General features: G+C 40.8%; 1 protein-coding gene across 6 annotated transcripts in view; it reads right to left on the bottom strand.

Moving 5' to 3' along the window:
• Positions 1 to 20,999, bottom strand: part of LOC145435012 (uncharacterized) — a 544,696-nt gene that overhangs the window by 11,729 nt on the left and 511,968 nt on the right. For 3 of the 6 annotated variants that reach the window (XM_080312269.1, XM_080312263.1, XM_080312267.1), the window contains 17 exons: positions 20,421 to 20,549; positions 19,706 to 19,818; positions 17,876 to 17,995; positions 14,147 to 14,299; positions 13,428 to 13,601; positions 12,445 to 12,544; positions 11,166 to 11,287; positions 9,644 to 9,765; positions 8,105 to 8,209; positions 7,938 to 8,043; positions 6,292 to 6,423; positions 4,794 to 4,919; positions 4,293 to 4,418; positions 3,242 to 3,367; positions 2,392 to 2,934; positions 1,463 to 1,572; positions 595 to 808 (listed from right to left, as the gene is read on the bottom strand). In XM_080312269.1, coding sequence (XP_080168395.1) covers positions 595 to 808; positions 1,463 to 1,572; positions 2,392 to 2,934; positions 3,242 to 3,367; positions 4,293 to 4,418; positions 4,794 to 4,919; positions 6,292 to 6,423; positions 7,938 to 8,043; positions 8,105 to 8,209; positions 9,644 to 9,765; positions 11,166 to 11,287; positions 12,445 to 12,544; positions 13,428 to 13,601; positions 14,147 to 14,299; positions 17,876 to 17,995; positions 19,706 to 19,818; positions 20,421 to 20,549 — 2,621 coding nt within the window. The remainder of the gene's footprint in view (positions 1 to 594; positions 809 to 1,462; positions 1,573 to 2,391; positions 2,935 to 3,241; positions 3,368 to 4,292; positions 4,419 to 4,793; positions 4,920 to 6,291; positions 6,424 to 7,937; positions 8,044 to 8,104; positions 8,210 to 9,643; positions 9,766 to 11,165; positions 11,288 to 12,444; positions 12,545 to 13,427; positions 13,602 to 14,146; positions 14,300 to 17,875; positions 17,996 to 19,705; positions 19,819 to 20,420; positions 20,550 to 20,999) is intronic. The other 3 variants (XM_080312265.1, XM_080312266.1, XM_080312268.1) reach the window with 3 other exon arrangements.

Genomic DNA, 20,999 nt, shown 5'->3' with positions numbered 1-20,999 from the left:
GTTATGTTGCCACAATATGCGATGTATTCATACCATCAATCATAAACAGGTTAAAATATGTATTAGATAATTTAATTTCGCCATAAAGCGAGATGCTTGAAACACTTGCCAATTCAAGTGCCATCGTTCATCCAGACATTCATTCAGGAGCATTTTCCAAGAAACGAACACTCATGACACCTCGTGATTGCAGTGGGAAATATAGATATGTGCACCTGCATTTGTAGGGCTTCTTGGAGGTACAAAACTTCAATATACAATTAAACAGTATATTCATATTGAAAAGAACCCGAACATTGAAAGCTCCATTTCATGCCGGTGACTCATATTTTGCGTTAAAGTTGTTATTTTATCTTTCCAATTCTCTACTAGTTGCTGACGATTACCTCTGACGGATGTCAGCCGAAAATATTCGGGTTCATTTCAATATGAATATACTATTCAATCCTGTATTTGTATGAAATATATACATATGTTGTTCTAATAATAATAGACATTCGAATTGTAATTGTTACATGAAAACCTTTGATCTGTGTTATAACAACATAACTGAATCCCAAATCTCGGAATGCCCGACAAATGCAATCAACCCACCGGTTACTTCAGCGGAAGTAACGTTGTTCTCCGCGATTCCAGACACGTTGCTATTTGCGATCGCGTCTTGTATTTCGGCTTGCGTTTCGTTGGAGCTAGCCGTGGTGTTGGCTGGCAATTCCGCCTCGCCGGATGCGACCACGCTACCGCACGTCAAGGTGACTCTTGCCAAAGTGTTAACGGGCCTGCCGATAAACTTGAAGAGGGCGAACGTCTGAAATAGAAAAACGGTATGCCGATTACACACAACGCTGATTTATTCGAAGCAGACATTAATGCGACTACAGCGGATGTAGATGCAAATGTCTCAATCACACTCAGTCTAATTAGACAAGGGGTGGGCAACCTGCCCCGTCGATACTTTGTTGTTATCAATTCAACAAAAAAATTGGGGCTTATCGCCTGACGGCCATTTGCACCGTGGTCATTGACCCTAGTACACAAGGTGGTAACACTAAATAACGATCAATAGCAAAATGAAGTGGAAAACATCAGGTGAGATATGGCAGGATTACAGAAAAACATGAATTGATGCACGTACGAACATGACAGAATAGACACGAAATTCAATTAGAAGAGCTTCATGGAGGCGCAGGACTTCAATATACAATTGAATAGTATATTCGTATTGAAATGAACCCGAATATTTTCGGCTGACACTCCTCAGGGGCAATCGTCAGCAACTAGTAGAGAATCGGAAAGAACATTCTATATCAACAATCGTATCACAAAATATGATGTCCCCAGCATGAAATTTTGAATGAGAGAGCGTTCAATGTACTATTTTTAGGTGGTACACGAACTCGTTAAATCCTGATGTGACCGTCATTTAAAATAACAACTGGACGTTTGAAAAACTTATACTTACCACATTCCGGAAAATCTCCAAATAATTCTGATAGTAGGCGCTCGAAGTATCCGCAATCAGGCTAGAGTTGCATGGCAACTGGAAAGTTACTTTGACGCTGACGCGCACAACTGGGAAAAGTACACGAAAAAACTTAGTAAACACCGGTAAATCGCACAATTTCAAACTATGGAATTAGAGATATACGCCAACAAGACAAGATAGAGTAATGGTGGAACGTCCGGCTTCTTGGTCGGTTGTGGGTTCAATCCCCGGCCGGGTCGGACCTAAGACCTGATTATTAACGCTGGCATCTATGGCTTTCCCTCTAGCCGCTCAACATTACTGAGATTGCATGGAGGGGTGGTGGAGGACTCAGAAAGCCTTACAAGGCTATATCTGTACCTTCCTTGTCTAGCGACATGCCAATATAGCAAAGTATGTCGTCGTCAATTAAAGTTACTGTTTCCATATTCAAGCTGAAATCTTGCTTGTTGCCAGATCTGTGCTTCAAACTGTTACATCATACTGTTCCAAATCCTAATTTGTATAGCTTTTTGGAGGTACAGACAGTAGCCTACAATTGAAAAGTATACTCATATTGAAATAAACCCGAATATTTTCGACTGACACTCGTCAGGGGTAATCGTCAGGAACTAGTAGAAAATTGGAAAGTACATCACATAACTACAATCGTTTCACAAAATATGACGTCACCAGCATGAAATTTTTAATAAGAAAGCATTAAATGGACTGTTTTTAGATGGTACACGAGCAGTACATACATTCCCCCACTGACTCTACTCCTTGTGAGCCAGGTAAGTGATATACAATGGAATTTCAACCCTTGTTATTCTATACTGTTAGTCTTATTTGTCGCTCAAATGAAATTTACCGTGAGTTGTCACTTAATTCGGCATATACGGTGTCAGGAATTCACATAAAATTACCTGCGGGTTCAACAGCTGGTTCTGGTGTGGTCGTAGCTACAGCGGTAGTCACGCTGGAAGTTGTAGTTTCCAGTTGCACTGTCGTGCTGGGGGCCACAGTCGCAGCTTCAGTAGTTGATGTGGTGCTTGACGCCTGGCTTTCAGTCGTGGCTTCAGTCTGTACCGTACCAGCAGGTGCTGTGGTTCCAGCTTGGGTTCCAGTGTCATTTGAAGCCAAGGTTGTAGTGGATGATGCTGTGGCGTTTGGAGCAAGAGTTGTGGTTGTGCCATCCGTCTCAGTGGCATTTAAAACCTGAGTTGTGGCTTCTGTCTTAGTCTCATTTGAAGCAGGGGTGGTGGCTGTGCCGTTTGTAGGAACTGTGGTGGCTTCTGTCTGAGTGCCATTCAAAGCCGGAGTAGCAGTTTCAGTCTGAGTGTCATTCAAAGCCTGTGTGGTGGATTCTGTTTGAGTGCCGTTCAAGGCCGTGGTTACGTTGGTGCCTTCCGTTGTAGTGTCTTGGTACATAGAAGTTGTTGGTGCTTCTGTAGTCGTAGTGACAGCAACTACGAAAAAACAAGGAGCAAAATTATTGCAATATGTTACCGTAAAGTCAAGTGTAGCTCAAGTAGGGGTAGGAGAATGCTTTGATTGGATTATCGGAATCGTACTAGCATTTCCATCACTTTGGTTAGTTTACCGTAGATCCATCTACCATTTCGCATATTGCAGTACCGGTGTATATATTATATTTTGCCATTACCGGTACCGTGTAATCTTAATATTCAGCCCATTCTCTCAAATAAGGCAACTTATAAACTTAAGAATACTTCACAAGTGTAACCATAACAATGTATCGCAGAGTAATCACACCATTGCAAGGGCCACCGATTCCTCCTTCGTAACCCGGTGAACAAGTGCAGTTATACGAGCCAACGCTATTGGTACAATTGCCGGTAACACCGCAAGGATCGTCAGTTGCCGCACATTCGTCAGTATCTGTCAATGGCACAAGCGATAAACATGAAATTGAGCATAAAATAAAGCTTTGAATCCACCTAATTACTAGTAATATTTGTGGCCTATTTGATTGATGAAACAGGAGGAAATTACCCTCTTCTAATGTCCTATATCCTGCTATTCACTTCATAGTACGAAAATTTGGTGGAGTTTAGGAATGATACTACATACGATTCCAAATCGTGGATGTCAGAATATTTCGCGCATTAGCACCAACCTTCCATTTGAAAATATTGTCAAGTAGCAGTGAATTTAGCAAAATTTGAATATATCTTAAGCGATATCAACATTGAATTGACTCTCAATTCCATTTCAGGCAGTACGGGTAAAAGGCCTCAAAACATTGAAAGATGAAAAAATTTCTACTTTGATTTCAATTTTCCGATAGAAGTAGGGCTGTGCCAATGCGTTCAACATTTTAAAGAAGGAAAAGGGGTGAAATGTAGCGAGTGTTAACAATACAGTGTTTGAGTTTTTGATTCAGAGTTTGTCTCGTTGCATGATAAAATGCAATGGTTACAGGATCGAGCAAAAAATGATAAAATGCATCTTGATATCATTATAAATCACCAGTAAGTGAGGCCAAATGCGATGTGAGCATGGTCTAAAAGCAATGGGGGTCGGTCTTAATCCAAGGGTGATTTTTTGACTATAGGCAGAATGACAGTACCTGAAACGTTGGGATTCGAATTTTAATTATAAGCACAAAGGTACATACAGCCAAACAGACCAGGCTCACGTTCAAATCTGCAGCCAAGTTATGATGTTCACTGCACGGGATTGAGAATGTACCAAAACATCTCCCGCCTAACCTAGGAAGACACAGCCAAACAAACTGCTATGCATGATAATAACTTGAGAGTACTTCATAAGAGTAACCATGCATGTTAGAGTAATATCACACCATCACAAGGGCCGTCGATTCCGCCTTCGTAACCCGATGAGCATGTGCAGTTATATGTGCCGATGCGATTAACACAGCTTCCAGTATCGCCACAAGGATCGTCAGTTGCCGCACACTCGTCAATATCTGTTAATTGGACAAGTAATTAACATGACAGCTTGCTGAAAAGAAGCTTTAGATCTCCCATAATAGCAGTATATCTTCTACAGTTGAGTAAGGTGGGACCATGAAAGCATTAAAACCCACATACGCACTGGGCAAGGGAAACCAAATTGAAGTTGAGTTTCAACTCAAAGCTAGTACTTTTGCATACCAACGAGCATAAGGGAATTTTATCCTGTTAACTTTATAGGTAAGATCTACATACGGAATTGAGAAAGAAATATATGTATATTACAGAAAATATCACATTTAACAAATAGTAGCACACACACAGTGCACAAACTAGCAATGAAATTTACGAAAACTTCATCAAAAGAGAAGCTTATGTGAATATCGCACCGGTGCAGGGGACACCCACTCCTCCTGTGTATCCAAATGCACAAGTGCAGTTATATGAGCCGGCGTGGTTGGTACAGATTCCAGTATCACCGCAAGGATCAGCATTTATTGCACATTCGTCGATATCTGTCAATTACATGACGGGTCGGTACATGAAATGGTGAGAAAAGTTTGCTACACATACGCTACGTACGGTACCATTTCATGCATATCATAATCAGACATGTACTACTTTTACTCTCAAAGAGAGCTGACGTAATGTACGCATCAATTTAAAGTATTTTGATTCGACATAACTCTTTTCAATAATTCAAGGATAGGCCAGCAGGGTTATAACCAAGTCAGAAGGTTCCTATTCACAAGTCAATCTCACTTTTATAGTTTTATTGCGTGTCAAGTCGAGTCATTTTCAATTCACCACCGAGACATTTAGTAGAGTCATAGTGTTTCAACTCGAGTTCGAGTCCAAGTCATTATGTTCACTGTTCAGTTTTCAGTTCAATTCAGCTCAACCCATGTTTTTCGACTCTGCTCAAGTGATATGGAATGGCTTGCATTCATAATATAGTAATGCTCCACAGTCTTAACAGTTTCTGGCTCTATTTTCCAAGTATAAGGCTTGATAGACGAAATACCAATGATGTGGTGACTTTACTATTCATCGAAGTCACAATGAAATGTCTTTCTCTTTACAATACAAAAACAAACAAGTCGAGTCATTTTACACATTCGAAATAATGGCTCGAGTCAGGTCGGGTCACCAAAAAATCGTGACTCGATTCAATACAACCCTGTAGGCTACTTTGAAAGGACCAATCGGAACATTTACACTACGTGCCAAATTCACTTCCGAATCTCATTGTTCAGTTTCATTTGACCCGTTTCCTTCTAACACGGTAGCAGGTGCTTATGCTAAATAAAATTTCACAACAGACTAATTAACGATGAAAATACACTGTGCGACGTAGATTTCGGCAACGCAGTTTGAATTATGATTTCTGATGGCATATAGGGTTTCATTTAAAACAAAAACAATTTAGAACAAACATGTTTAAATCAAGGCCCTAATTTAAAACATGTTTTTTATACCTTTTTTAAAGCCATGACGTCACGAATATTCAATTGTGACGTCATAGTGGATTGACATTGACATTGAATATAGGGTAAAAATAGCTCTTTGACTACGTACTATTGCTGTTGAACCGACTATATCGATATACGTCGGCTGAATCGGGTTGTAATTGTCCCTAGGCTCATACAAAATGTTTTTACACATTTATGGCATAATTTTACAACTTGAAAAAAACACAATTTTTTTTAGAAGGCCTTTATTAAAAACACTTCCCAATTGGCTATAATTGCAATGGCAGTAACCCTTGTATTAATGAAGTAGGCATTTATACCGCGTTTAGGTAATTATCCACTCATCAATATTAATAAAAGCATTATACAAATGATTGATTTCAAAAACAACTCAAACTCAAGCAATGAATCTCACCATCTTCGCATGTAGATCCGCTATAACCCGTTCCAGTGCAATTGCATTCTGCCATGTTGAACCCCGTTTTCGTACAAACGCCATCGTTTTTGCAGTAAGAATCGGCACCAGTTGACAAACATTTATCGATATCTGGGTTACAATATTGAATTCCGTGTCAGTTTGATTCGAATGGAAAATTTGAGATATATTGAACAGGGACATTGCGGCGGCCATATTATCTTAGGTGAAAAGCAATACAGAGAAGTTGCATTGGATACGGTGTTAACACTTTGCGCAATTAGTGTACGTTAATAAAAGAATATGATATATCGTAAAAATGCCACATAGGGCGGAGATATTAAAGTTGTCTTAGCAATAAAGCCGATTATCGCCTGTGTTAGGATTTATCAACCCAGGATTAAGAAAATCGGCTGATCGCAGCGCATTAAGTTATAATGTTAATCTCATGATGTAACAAACTGGAACTAGTTATCTGTAAAAACTGCGTACATTGCGTACAATTCTTACGCACAAATATTTCCTATAATGACCGTGTCGATTGTCTCTTAGGTAATGGCTTCGCTAAACAATCAGCGAATTATGCACCAATCATTGCAGGGCGATATCAATATTCTATAACTTGTTTATTACCTGTACCATAATAATTGGACACAACTTTCATTTAGCAATAATGATAATTCTACCTATTACAGTGGAAGTATCATTATCAGCAGGCTGCTGTTCCATTCAACAAATTAACAACTGAAAGCCTATAGCGCGTTTTCGCATTATGGTGTAACCAGATAACGTCACTTGAATGAAAACTCGGGACACTTCCACTAACCATCGCTCGTAACCTTTTTCAACTTTATGCGTCGCCATTAGCAGTATTTAATCACACGATTAACATTCTTCCGGACCAGCCAAATTTAATATCTGCGCCTGAAATGCGCCCTGATCAGCAGTTTTTAATCACATGATGATCATTATCCCGGATCGGCTAACTTTACTATCTACGCCCTTAGCGTAGCCTTATTTTTCGAAAATAGAGGCATTACTACTCTCGCGTTTATGCTTCAACATGCATGTTCTCCAGACAACACAACTGAACTAATCAGAAATCAAAGCATGATACTGGAAATTGAAAGAGGAATACAAATACTACTTCTAAAAAGCGGAAAATATATTTCATGTCTTTTGTCCAGAACGCTTCGGCGGTCTGCTAAAACAAGCCTAACGCTCAAAAAAGTCAGAGCACAATTTCCAGATTAGAACATGCCATGGGCTGTGATATGATAGGCAAATGCTAGATTGCAAAACGGTAGCTTAAAACTAAGATGGACTATATTCACTGTGACGAAATCATATTTGCCACTCCATGTCTGCTGTCCGCTATTCAAGTAGGCATAACAAAAAGTTGAGTACTTCTTATGACAACTTCACACGTAAAAGTGATGCAGAGTTATTCTAAAACCGCAGTTTAAGGTTCAAAATAAAAAGTGTAAAAAAGTGATAACTTGGGCCACTTGAGCCTGTAGTGATAGTTGGCAAAACCAACATGAGCACTTAAAACAAAGTAGATGTGCTTTGTCGCAGATAGCCTCCGTAAAATACATGTCCAGGACCCAAGTGCATGCAGTACACGAGTACATCAACCAGATTACCTGTTTGTATCGAGATTTCTGCGGATTCTTCGCTGGCATCATCCTCATCCACGCATTTAGCGGAGATCTTATACGTAATGCCGGGAGACAACGCAGACAAGACCGTCTTGGAAAAAAACGTACCATCACACTCCGCAGTTACGTTACCAGTCAAGGTTATCACTCACAGAATCCATCTCAGTGCTGTCGGCACCGGTGACATTTGGGTCTTCGGCGCGATAAGATAGCGAGATATCAGGACAAGGTCCGTTCGTCGGGCGTTCAAGTAAAAGCTGTGATCATAGAAAAACATTTAGTCTCAATCAAGGCTGGACGCTTTTATACGAGTAACCTACTCATATACGAGTTGAGTATTGATATCAATGGTTCTTAACATTGATTACTAGAGCAGTGGTCCTCAACCTTTTTTTAGACACGCCCCCCTTTTTGATAATGAATAATTTCGCGCCCCCCTCATCGTCATATCACAAAATCCAACTGGGATGGTAGCAACCCCAACAGATTGTTTGGTGGCATGGTCGGTTGTGAATGTTGATGAGAGAATAAAAAAATATGAAATTTGATCTATATAGAGAGAAACACGCGTGTATTGGAGGTAGATAGCGCTCCAATTTTTTTCAGGTGACTGCTTCTTCGCGCCCCCCTTCAGATGTTTCACGCCCCCCAAGTTGAGAACCCCTGCACTAGAGTTAGTATTCTTGAATAATGAATTCATACACTTGTAAATATTGCGATTAACAATTCTTTTTCCAAGGAGAATTACCGTTTCAATAACTCCTTCATGTGACAAAGAGCTGCGTGAATTCATTAAATCAATATTTCTTTGAAGGCGTCACACCAAGCCCAATGATGTCACAACCTGTTTTGCCATATTCATGGTAGACGCGTGTGAAATTATTTCTGACCAAGTTAAGGTTGCAAAATTTTATGTGAGGTCGAAGGAAAGGTTCAAATTTAAGACTTTTACCGATGTGTATAGATGGTGTTCATTGCCAACTTGGCTAATACTTGACAACGCATCGAATGATTTATGGACCCTAATAAGCCTCAGCCCTTTCTGTGATAGAGCACGTATTTCTCGTTTAAATTTGTGTCACGATCATGCACACTTCAGTGCAAATTTTACTGGCTACTTGATAAAACAGTTATATTGCTTGATAAAACACCGCACAACAGTTTAGGCTCAATTCAAACCTGTAGAAGCATCGCCACGAGAGAAGAAAGTTTGAAACTCAATAAATCCAAAACTCTCTTTCATTATGGCAATTGTTCTAGATTGGAATTGAGCCAAATCAGGTGCGCGGCGTCTTCTAGCCAAGAGAGCAATTTCATCAAGCAGCCAGTGAGATTTGCAAAATTTGTCAAAATGACCGAATGTATGGCCGTCGGTTAGTAACAAAGTAATTTGCCTTTTTTCGAGTACCCTACTTGAATATGTTATCACTCGAGTAACCATTACTTGAGCTATCAAAAAAGTAAAAGTATCTCGTTACTTACCGCCAGTAGAACAATTACAATTGACGGCGTGTCAATCCAATGTTAAATTTCACACCCGATCGAAAGAGTGTTCGGATATATTCTTATTTTACCGCTTATTTTAAGCCGCCTCTCAACAATATTAACCGAGATTGAGATACGTGGTGCGAAAATTGAGAAATGTACCAGAATTCGGTTTCCGCTGCAGACGAATTCGTACAGTAACTCACTTCGATCGTCGATGTCGTGACATTTCCTCGCAATATCTCAGGCGGATACATTGTGAACGTGGTGGTGAAATTGAACTGCTCCTGGTCGCCGGAGACATCATTGTAAATCGCGTACAAAGACACTTGAAAATATAGTAATATCGATTACACAAAAAGTTTAGCAAGCAGCAATTCATCTGTACTCTTTCGTGTGAACATTCTGCACTAGTACTATTGAAAACCATGTCGGGTACAAATTAATTCTAATTTGCCAAGAATCTTCAAACCCACATAGAAATATATCATACTTAGTACATATTATTTTACAAGGAGCTTCATTTAATCCGGACAATACATATGTATTCACTGGTTGGCAGTTACTTCTTGTGTACCTACAACCATCATAATATCTGCGTTATGATCGCGATTTAATTGCTGCTCTTTCTTAAAAGATTTTACTTGTTTCATGAGGTACATCTTGTAATATCATAATTGGCCCAAGTGCCAAAGTATGTATTCTCTTCTAGCATTATAAAAAACTATGTCAGGTATAAATTCTCATTTGACAAGGACCTTGGAAAACTCATACATAGAGATGGAAAGCTACTACACATTATTTTATAAGGACGTTCATTTATTATATATAATATCCGTATACTCACTCAAATGTCGTTACGGTTGATGTTGCTAGTGTGATTGTGACTTGCCTAAAATAACGCTGCAGGTCAAATTTAGTTCGATTCCAACTGGTAGATGTGAACGAAAGAGTTTGAAATTTAGAATTCATCATAAAAAAATTTTTTTTTTTCCAAATTCCACTGCCAACTCCATGAAATCGTTAAGTTGCCGAAAAAAGGTCGCTCAACAAATTTCTCTCATTTCCAACCGGTAGAAGCGAAGTTATTGCAGTTGAAAATTTTGGAATCGCAAAAATAGCGCGGAAGGTGAGTAATCCCAGAACGATTAACCAAAAAGTCAAATAACTATGCTTCTACTCGTTGGAATTGCGTCAGATTTGTTTTGCATCTTTTTGTAGACAGCTCAACAGATCCACGGGGCTGACAATACGATTTGAAGAAAATTCCCTATTATATTTTATAACAAATTCAAAATTATATAACTACCGCACATGATTGGGTTCAAAATTTAACTCTATCCGTGCTGTAAATGAGCATTATACTGGATTTGTCAGTTACGTTTTGAATTTTTGATTATTCACATTAAATATTCGGCATTATGATCCAGATTCCGTTCATGTATAATGTATAGGATTTAGACGCTAATAGATGACGCTAATATTAGAGCGTGTGATTGGATTTAAAATCGTTTAGAATCTACACCAAAAATTGATTTACATTTGTCTCACACTTAATTCAAATCTGTCAGACACCCACCTGGCCTAGGTGAAGTAAAAAGGAAGCATGTACACTGAACGATAAGTAAAAGTAGATATTACAAAAGGCGGCCTGTGTCGGAAGGCGAGATCGAAATGGCAGGCTGGTAAACTAAAGGGCTAATTAGAAAAAAAATTGAAAAGTCAAACCTCGATACTGCGTCCTGAACATCAGCGACGTGAAATTGTAGACGGTCACAGTACTTTCAACCGTTTCATTCACAACTGTACCATTTATCGTGCCAGCATCATCCATTTGTTCCAGTACGACACTGAAAAGGAAGCAATGTGTCACAAACGTTCTTTAGCCTTAAAAAGCAAATACCAAGTAGAAAATACCGAATTTTTCAAATTTTGTAATTTTTTTCATTAAAATTATACATTAACAACAAAAATTTATAGCTTCTATGCTTTTGAAGCTGTTAAATCTGAAATGATCGAATAAATTATCAAAATAGAATTATCGTTCTAGTAAAAAAAAGACGGTGGTTTTATTCGCAACAGCATCGTTTTTAAAGGGGCACTGCGCTCTAAAAATGATGCGGTCTCAAATTGAAGGGCAAAACGAAATGAAAAATTTTGGCCGCAGCCGTTTTCTTCAGAGCGCCACCGTAATGGAGCTGTAATGTATTGAAATTTCTAGAGTTGCAGCACGCTCCAGCAGTCACGCAGAGATCGAACTTTATATAGTTGTCAGCCGATGTTATGAAGGAAATATGTCGTACACGCCAAGGTGGTTTAGATACTGCGTTCAACGGAAGATGTCCCGTCAGGAGATTTATGTCAAAAACGGGCCTAGTGTATTCTATTTCCTTCATAACATCGGCTGACAACTATGTAAAGTTTGATCTCTGCGTGACTACCGGAACGTGCTGCAACTCTGGAAATTTTAATACATTACAGCTCCGTTACGGTGGGGTGGCGCTCTGAAGAAAACGGCTGCGGCCAAAACTTTTCTTTCGTTTTGCCCTTCAATTTGAGACCACATCATTTTTAGAGCGCAGTGCCCCTTTAATAACAGAGGAATTTAAATGCAATGTTAAAAAAAGTAATGACTACACGAGGCATGATGGCTTGATTAGAAAAGACTATAGTATTTGCCACAAAAAGTGTCCAAAAAGTGTAGCTCGATGCTATCCCCATTAGTGGAATTGATATTTCTGTGACATTGCCACCTACCCTCAATATCGCCACAAAGTGCAGTGGCAGAACTTATGGAATCATTGTCAGTGATACTGGAGCACTTGACTCGAAGCCTAATACACGGTTTAGAATCAAATCACTCAGGTAATCGATTTTTCCCAGCCCTTACTAATCAGTGTGTCAGTTAAGACTGAAAATGTATTCTTAGCCAGCAGGACCCTGATATAGTCACAAATAAGGTTTATTTTCACTACACAGTCGCGTTAATCCCAAACGCGATATTTACCGTGTGTTGTCCACCAAATCACCATTGGTCCAGGTAATATACGCGAAATCGTCTCCGAGATTTGAGCCGGTAGGTTCCACGACGGTAGGCGCTACCACTCCTTCAATTACGAAAAAATCGACAGGTCAACAGAAAGCAGATAATGAGACGAAATAAGATCTGGTTGACCTCGAAGCTTCTAGGCTCACGGCAACGCAGAAATTCTCATAACCAGGGTTGTAATTACTCGAGTCATGACTTGACTCGAGTCATTTTCTCAAAATACGGAAATGACTTGATTGACTCGACTTGGACTCGAGTCATTGCGCATGACTCGAACCAAGTCACATGACTCGAGACTCAGACGGCCAAGACCGACATTTCATTGTAATTTCGAGGAATAGTAATGTAACCACCCTATTGGGATTTCGTCTATTGGTACTGGTACTTGAAAATGCGACCAGAAACTGCTAGAAGTTAGGAAACCAAGTATATTTTAAATGCGAACCATTGGATATCACTAAACATGGTTATAGAAAGTGGGTTTACCGATACTTTATCTGGAAACTGAGCAGTCCACACAATGACTTGGACTCGAGTCATAATACCATGACTCAGACTCGACCCTCTACTCGATGACTTGGACTTGAATCGGTAGTGAATTGAACATGACTTGACTCGAGTCAAAACTATGAAATTGATATCGTCTTGTGGCTTGGAACCATGTGACTTGGTTACAACCCTGCTCACAACCTTTCGGAAAACAAAGAAAATCTAATTTAACGGTCGTAATCAGAACCAAGTCGCGATACATTTTCAAAGACTTTGCAACCAAGGGGATTCAAAACCGCATACTTCTCGGGTAATTTTGGTCAATTCCGACTGCAACTTGTTCGTTTTGTGACATATGAAAACAGCATCGGACACATAAATTATGCATCATAGAATTCTTCAATTAAAATTATTCAAAAATGCTTTCAGAAAACTGACAACTGCGTACTTACGTCTGCAAGTAACGACTGTTTTGGAATCGGAGCCAGCGACGTCGACGTAGCGGCTGTTACAGGAACAAGCATAGCCCGGGCTCTCTTCAGTGCAAGACGCATCCGCACCGCAGACATCTCCCGTGTCGCATTCCTTTATGTCCTCACAGTGGGTGCCGTTCACGGCTTCAAAACCTAACAATAGTAACACGGGGAATAGGTGTTACTCATTTCTGTAAGACGATAGTCGCCAAATAGCACTCAAGGATTTTTGTCCGGAAGACTAAATATTTTCAGGAGATCAACATAGATCAAGACAAATTCTAAACGAAATCATTTTTTTTCAAGGATTCTAGTTTGAAAGACCAGATAATACAATATTAGCATTGAAGCAGAAAAATTCAACAAAGACAGATTATACTTTACATGTCAGATATTGGGCTAAAGTCACGCATTGTGCTTTTCAAGTAATTGAATCGATTCGTTCAGAAAAAAAAACTACCGAATAATCATAGCCACAATTAGAAGGCCACAATTAATCATCAGTGACTCATGACCACACAGGCACACGGACTGTCAAAACTGCACTAAGAAAGTGATGAACTATCTTGTCAGGCTCTTAAACTGCATCGAACACACAAACGAATGTTGGAGCCACCAAATTAGAGTACTCTCAGCTCGCACAGTATAATTTGCGATTGATTTTTGTCGCATTCTAAATCCGACTAGCGCACGTTTACCTGACTCGCATAGACAGTTGGGTTGGTTTGTGCTGTTGAGATAGCAATCCGCGTTGACGCAATCGATTGAGGTTGCGTTTGTGCACGTAGCGTTTGCTTTGCAGGTATCACCTTCTCCCACGAATCCTTCGTAGCACGAGCAACTGTAGTTTCCTGTCGCGCAAATCGGTTTTGAAGTTTAAAAATTGCTTCGATTGCAGGCAACTTTTTACATTCGGGCACCGCGAAAAATTCAATATTCCAACTCAAATTTGCGCAAATGTGTCAGCAAACTCATACTGGATCCATCCCGACACCGACATATTTTAACGGCAGCTCCAGCTATGAACGTCACGCTAAATATCTGGCTTGCAATTGCGATAAGTTATAGCAAACGCTGATAATTTCATGCTAGCTAGGACATCAATGCCTCATTTAATGCAGAAGTGGACGAAATTTTTAGCTCGCGGGCCGCATTCAATATCTTGATCCATTCGTAGGCTGCACTATATAAACTTGGGATTATAAACCAGAACTGATATCGGTGTGTGGCATCCCGGGGTTTCTAGAATGTTCGATATTTACCGTTTAGAAATTACGTCGCGCGTGGTATGGTTGGAGACCGCGTGTTGACTTGGTTGATGGGAGAGTTGGCTGAGAGCGTGGCTGAAGCTGGATGTGAGTGAGTATGTCTCTGTGTTTGGTAGCGTGAAGTATGAGTAGTCGGGAACAGCAGCATGAAGTAGTTGTATTAGACAGTTAGGGTGTGAAGTAGCAGGTAGTTGGCATTGTATTTGTAGGCTTGAGGTGGATGTATCCTGTCGGAATCTATGTTCAGACAGATTGACTGGGGCATGGAAAGATCACGGACGATGCTGTGTTAGCATCTGGGGAGTGATATTGTCCCGTAGTTAGTCCCTCGCCTGTAGATGGAAACGCTGCTGCTGGTGTAGGTTTAGGCCTAGCTGTCGGAATACGGTTTGTGTGAACTTGTGCGCTGTGTGTAGGCCTGTCTCTGGTATTGTTAGGTCGTCTTTGTACGTTATCAGTTTGTATGTATCACTGTGTACATTGTGTAATATGAGTCTAGTGTGAAACGCTGTTTTGAGTACTGTGTCGTGGAATATAATCTTATTATAACCGTATGGACTGGTGTACTGTGTTAGGCGTTTCGTGTAGCGAGCGCGCAGCAGGCGGCGATCGCAGAGCGACGAGGTCCGGAGCCCAGGAACACACCGGCTTCCCTGTTAGGTACGTGACGCCGTATCAGGGACGCTACAATTTGGCGAGCACGCCAGGATCTTGTTTATCTTTGCGATTGCCTCTGTTGCGTATATCTCGATGTCGACTATCGTGTATCGGTATATGGAAGATGAAGCATTTTGGACTATAATGCTTGTTTGGAAGCGCTATTTGTCATTGTGTCGCGGTTACCGAGTGTTCGGTGCATTCGTTATGACGTAAACAATGGGAACGAGCGAGCACTTGTATACTGCTTTGGCTAAGAAGCCTAGGCTGATTATATTGAGTAGATTGGTTATGGAAAATTGTAACCGGCAGCTGGAATAGTTTTGCACTTGAAGATGCGACTGAGCCTCGGGGTTATGTGCTGGCGGAGTACAGTATGGAGGCGGATGGCTGAGGAAAACTGGGCAATTGACGTTGATTGCGGAAGCTTCAATAAATGTGTATGCTGGTCAAGTGGAGCATTACGTCGCAGCTGGTAGCCCGGGTGTGGGCTGTGACGGAGCGCAGTGTGGGCGCAGGCACTGTGGAGACATTAACAAGTTCGTGTGTGTGTCGGCGGCGGAGAATCGGGCGTGTCATTCCGGGAAGTGTCATTAGTTGACGGTGGAATCGCATTCGAACGAGGGCAGCTTGGACGGTGGATAGCAAGAGCTGCGGAATGCTGTTGGAACTTGTGCGACGGACTTTGATGTTGGAGAGCAGGCTGCGAGGCCAAGCGTACTCAGTTTATTGCAAGTTGTTTGTGGACTTGAGCGTACTGTTCTGGAATGAAGCTATTGGTGATTTCGATTTTGTTTGAGAAAATCTCAATCAAAATAGGCCGGGGTAGTGTGGCATCCCGGGGTTTCTAGAATGTTCGATATTTACCGTTTAGAAATTACGTCGCGCGTGGTATGGTTGGAGACCGCGTGTTGACTTGGTTGATGGGAGAGTTGGCTGAGAGCGTGGCTGAAGCTGGATGTGAGTGAGTATGTCTCTGTGTTTGGTAGCGTGAAGTATGAGTAGTCGGGAACAGCAGCATGAAGTAGTTGCATTAGACAGTTAGGGTGTGAAGTAGCAGGTAGTTGGCATTGTATTTGTAGGCTTGAGGTGGATGTATCCTGTCAGAATCTATGTTCAGACAGATTGACTGGGGCATGGAAAGATCACGGACGATGCTGTGCTAGCATCTGGGGAGTGATATTGTCCCGTAGTTAGTCCCTCGCCTGTAGATGGAAACGCTGCTGCTGGTGTAGGTTTAGGCCTAGCTGTCGGAATACGGTTTGTGTGAACTTGTGCGCTGTGTGTAGGCCTGTCTCTGGTATTGTTAGGTCGTCTTTGTACGTTATCAGTTTGTATGTATCGCTGTGTATATTGTGTAATATGAGTCTAGTGTGAAACGCTGTTTTGAGTACTGTGTCGTGGAATATAATCTTATTATAACCGTATGGACTGGTGTACTGTGTTAGGCGTTTCGTGTAGCGAGCGCGCAGCAGGCGGCGATCGCAGAGCGACGAGGTCCGGAGCCCAGGAACACACCGGCTTCCCTGTTAGGTACGTGACGCCGTATCAGGGACGCTACAGGTGCTTGATTATATAGTGAGAATATGGAAATAATATATAGTTTATTCAAAGCAAACCAACCATTGATTTTCTGATATCGGGCATGCGTCAGAAACATTGGCAAGATTTCAGAAGCTGGCTCATCCTCAATAAACAATTTTCAAAAAAGTCGGTTGTCCCCATTCTTAGAACAGGATGGAGAGATGAAGTTGTGAGCAGTGATCCATTTATAGACTTGCAGATTCTACTTTCGGTTCAACTCCAGAACACACAATGCTGACAGCGTCATAACAATGTTAGCTTCAAACACTCTCCCTCTAAAATATATAAATTTTATAAATATAAATACTTCCGCACATATAGAGAACGAATCTGCCTAACACACGTCCGAATCAGTTTTTCCAAGCACAGCATGCGCTAAAAGAAATAGACTTGCTGGAGTTGCCAATGTAAAATCACGCTCGTGATTTGGACGTCATTGACTTTCTGCCATGTTTAGCAGTTGAAACCTTTTAAAATGCGTGGGCCTTGAGGTCGAGCTACTGCGCCAGTGATGAAATAAAAATTACTACGCAAGAAAATAACATTCAACTCGAAAAAGTTTAATCGAGTCCCTGCAGTAATTAGATTTTTGGCAATGATTTCATCAATATCTTTAATACGTTTCTTGTGCCTTTAATGTAATAAATATCTCACTATACTGTTGTCAGGACCAAGATCTAACACATAAATTATGACTACCGACAAGTTTTACTGCATTTTAATAGCCTGTCTATTTCATGTTACCGTTTGGTAATTATCACCCACTGTGCGCTGTTACTAATGAAGGGGGTCAAGTTTGGTGTCTGATTAAAAAAACTCTTCACTATATCCAAGTGTTACCTGTTTTGAAGCGATGAAAATCGTGATAAACGATGACGATTGAGCACACACACTTGATTATCCTAATATACAACTGACCTGGTGTATTTTGGCAGTCTTGTTGGCATTTCGCTGGATCGGAGCATTCGTCAATGTCCAGACACCCGAATCCGTTGCTGGCTATCCTGAAGCCGACATCGCAACTGCACTTGAATGAACCTGAATATATCCGCATAAGCGAATCAGACATTTCGAGTGATTTGTATTAAACAAAAATATTCGGGATCATTAGTCAAGGCAAATTGATACCGAACTTATCACGATCAGAAATGTACAAAATACCAATCTATTACCAACTAGCTACTGTTTTTGAGTAGTTTTGGTTCAGGTTGGGGATTTTGTTAAGTGAGTACCGTAATTTTCTGAATATAGTACGCCCCCATGTATAATACGCACCCTTAAAATGGCGTGTATATTCTGGGAAAAAGCCTGTACTCATGTATAGTACGCACCCTGCATATGCAGTACATGAATAGCTGTGTTTTAGTACACGATGTTGTTCTGTTTTGCGATGTCACTGTCGAACAATCATGACATAACCATAGCTAATCATAATACAATTAACGGCATTGTTTCTAAATGATAGTAGACAGCAGCCAAAGCCTGCGAGGCCGGCGACGCGATAGTTCAGGCTAGCGACACACGACATCTTGCGCACGAGGCCTAGTACAATTACAGATGCGATCGCTCAAGCCAACGGTTATGTCGGTCGCACCAGTCCTGTAGGAGATGCGACTATAGCTTACGCACATGGCCTCTTGTGTACTCGATTGTTAAGGCATGTCGTTTATGCGATGAGTCGGCAAGGATTGACGCCGCTCGCTTGTAGCAATCAGCGACCTAGTTTCGCTCGCGTACAAACGGCAAACTAACTCAGCAAGAGATCGCGTGCTGTGCAGACGACTCTCGTTAATTGGCAACAAGCTTTTCGTTAATTGGCAACACGCTTCTGTATTTGGCAGCGCGTTACGCTCTATAAACGAATTACGGGGCACAATGGCTAGAGGTGATGCGCGATTGGGAACAAACATGAAGAAAGGAGTGACTTCAAGTTTTTGGTCAAGGAAGATTTTTTTCAAGGCTTGCTGTACCCATGTATATTACGCAACCGCCCTGTTTTAGGGTAAAAAAATCGGTAAAATTTTGCGCATTATACATGGAAAATTACGGTAGCTTCTGGTGAGAATTGTGATGTTCTTGAAGTGATTGCTAGCTCAGAGTCATCACCACTAACAGTGGTGTAGCCAGGGGCAGCAATATTTCATAGCTATTTCAAATTCAGTAATTTGCATTATCGACACTGCCGATGCTTCGAGACTAAGTCTAGTTGGACGGTTGCAAATTTTTTAAGGTTGCAATTACAACTGGAAGTTTTGAAAAGTGAGCAGTACTAATTACAACTGGATAGTGTATTCATGTTGAAATAAACCCTAACATTCCCGGCTGACACCCGTCTGTAACCGGTAGACAATTCACAGGAACACTGTTAATCAACAGTAGTATCACCAAATATGAAAAGACACAGGCATCAAAATTGGAATAAACAAAGCAAACAGATAGCTCAAGCTCAATTTACCATGTTTAGACTATACACATACTCTTTCTGTTGGTAGACTTCCATCAAAACCCACCGAACTAGTTTGCGCCAACAAAAAAGTCAATGTATACCCTAAAAATAGTACATTGAGCTTAAGCCATCAACCTGTCTCAAGTAGCCTATGCATATTTTCATCCAAATGACATCTTATTTGGTGATACGATAGTTCATATTACAAATGTACAAAACATTCTTGTTCACCACAATGCTGAGAGCCACAGTATTGGCAGCCTTCAGAGACATACCAGACAAATATAGCCGGCTATACTTACCCTCGGAATTTTCACAAGTAAAATTGCAAGCCCCGTTGTTGTCTACACATTCGTCGATATCATCGCACTTGTTGGTCGTTGAGTTGTAGTCGTAACCAGGTCCGCAGATACACCTGTAAAAGAATCGATCCCTTTTCGACTTTAAATTTAATCCAATAAATTGGCGATACACTAAAATTTTAGCTATTTAAGCTGGGCTTTCAAGACTGCGAAGGAATTCCTGATTGCTGGTATTAATCGGACACAAGGTAAGGCTGACTCCCGAGGACTCATAAGTTTATATATTTGCTTTTAACACGCTAGTGTCTGAGCAGTTTCATATTGGCTCACACCATTCATTCCTATGTTTCACCAGCTACCTTGATAGGTGGTGTAGAGCAAAATTTTCTCAAGACAAATCTAAATCCAGGAATAAATGGTAAAAGTCCAAAAAGATAATCAAATTCTCTAAAACTACCATGAATTACAACACACCCACGAGTGCGGAGTTAAACTCTGGATGATTGTGGGTAAGATTTTGATATAGTTCAATATTGCAGCGCTTCGTTACTGATCACCTCTGGCAGTTACACTAGACATTGAGCCAAGGCCAATTTGATGAAGTAGCTAGAGACTAACTTTTCCCAATTACATTAGATTTAGAATTATAGCTACACAGTTATTGGAAACATTTCACAAACACCCGCCCTTGGCATGAAGCTGAACTATAACTCACAAGAACGAGCCGACTTCGTTGGAACAAGAAGCACCCGATGGACAGTTGTGCGTATTTTCCGTACATTCATCAATATCTTCACACGTGCTCGAGCCATTTGCGGCTGAATACCCATCTCTACAATCACACCTAAAAGCAAAAAGCAACATATAATCTTGTGATTGCGATAGTCCTAGCGGTAAGTTAGCCAATTCTAGTTCAGGAATCTTTGGTGTTCAACAATTTTCACAGCTACTCGGGACACGATAGCTACGAGAATACATTTCATAGGTCTGACGCACTGCGGTTTCAAAAGTAGGCAATTATTATATCCAGATGACAGCAGCGCTTAAAATGACTCTCACTGAAGTAATATGGACCAGCACTTGTAAAAGGTGGGTCACTGTTTCAAGATATGAAAAGAATACCAAAGCATACTTGTACACGAGTGTTAATCATCCGTGAGCCTCTCTTTGATGCTGTTACTTATCGATACAATTGAATAGTATACTCATATTGAAATGAGCCCGAATATTTTCGGCTGACACTCGTCAGGGGTAATAGTCAGCAACTAGTAGAGAATTGGAGAGAACATTGTAT

This window comes from Botryllus schlosseri, chromosome 3, assembly GCF_051294905.1.
Source record: "Botryllus schlosseri isolate E-star chromosome 3, Bs_hap1, whole genome shotgun sequence".
NCBI classification, from domain to species: Eukaryota; Metazoa; Chordata; class Ascidiacea; order Stolidobranchia; family Styelidae; genus Botryllus; species Botryllus schlosseri.
Note: the sequence above shows the minus strand (reverse complement) of the source record. Positions and strands in the feature narration are given on the sequence as shown.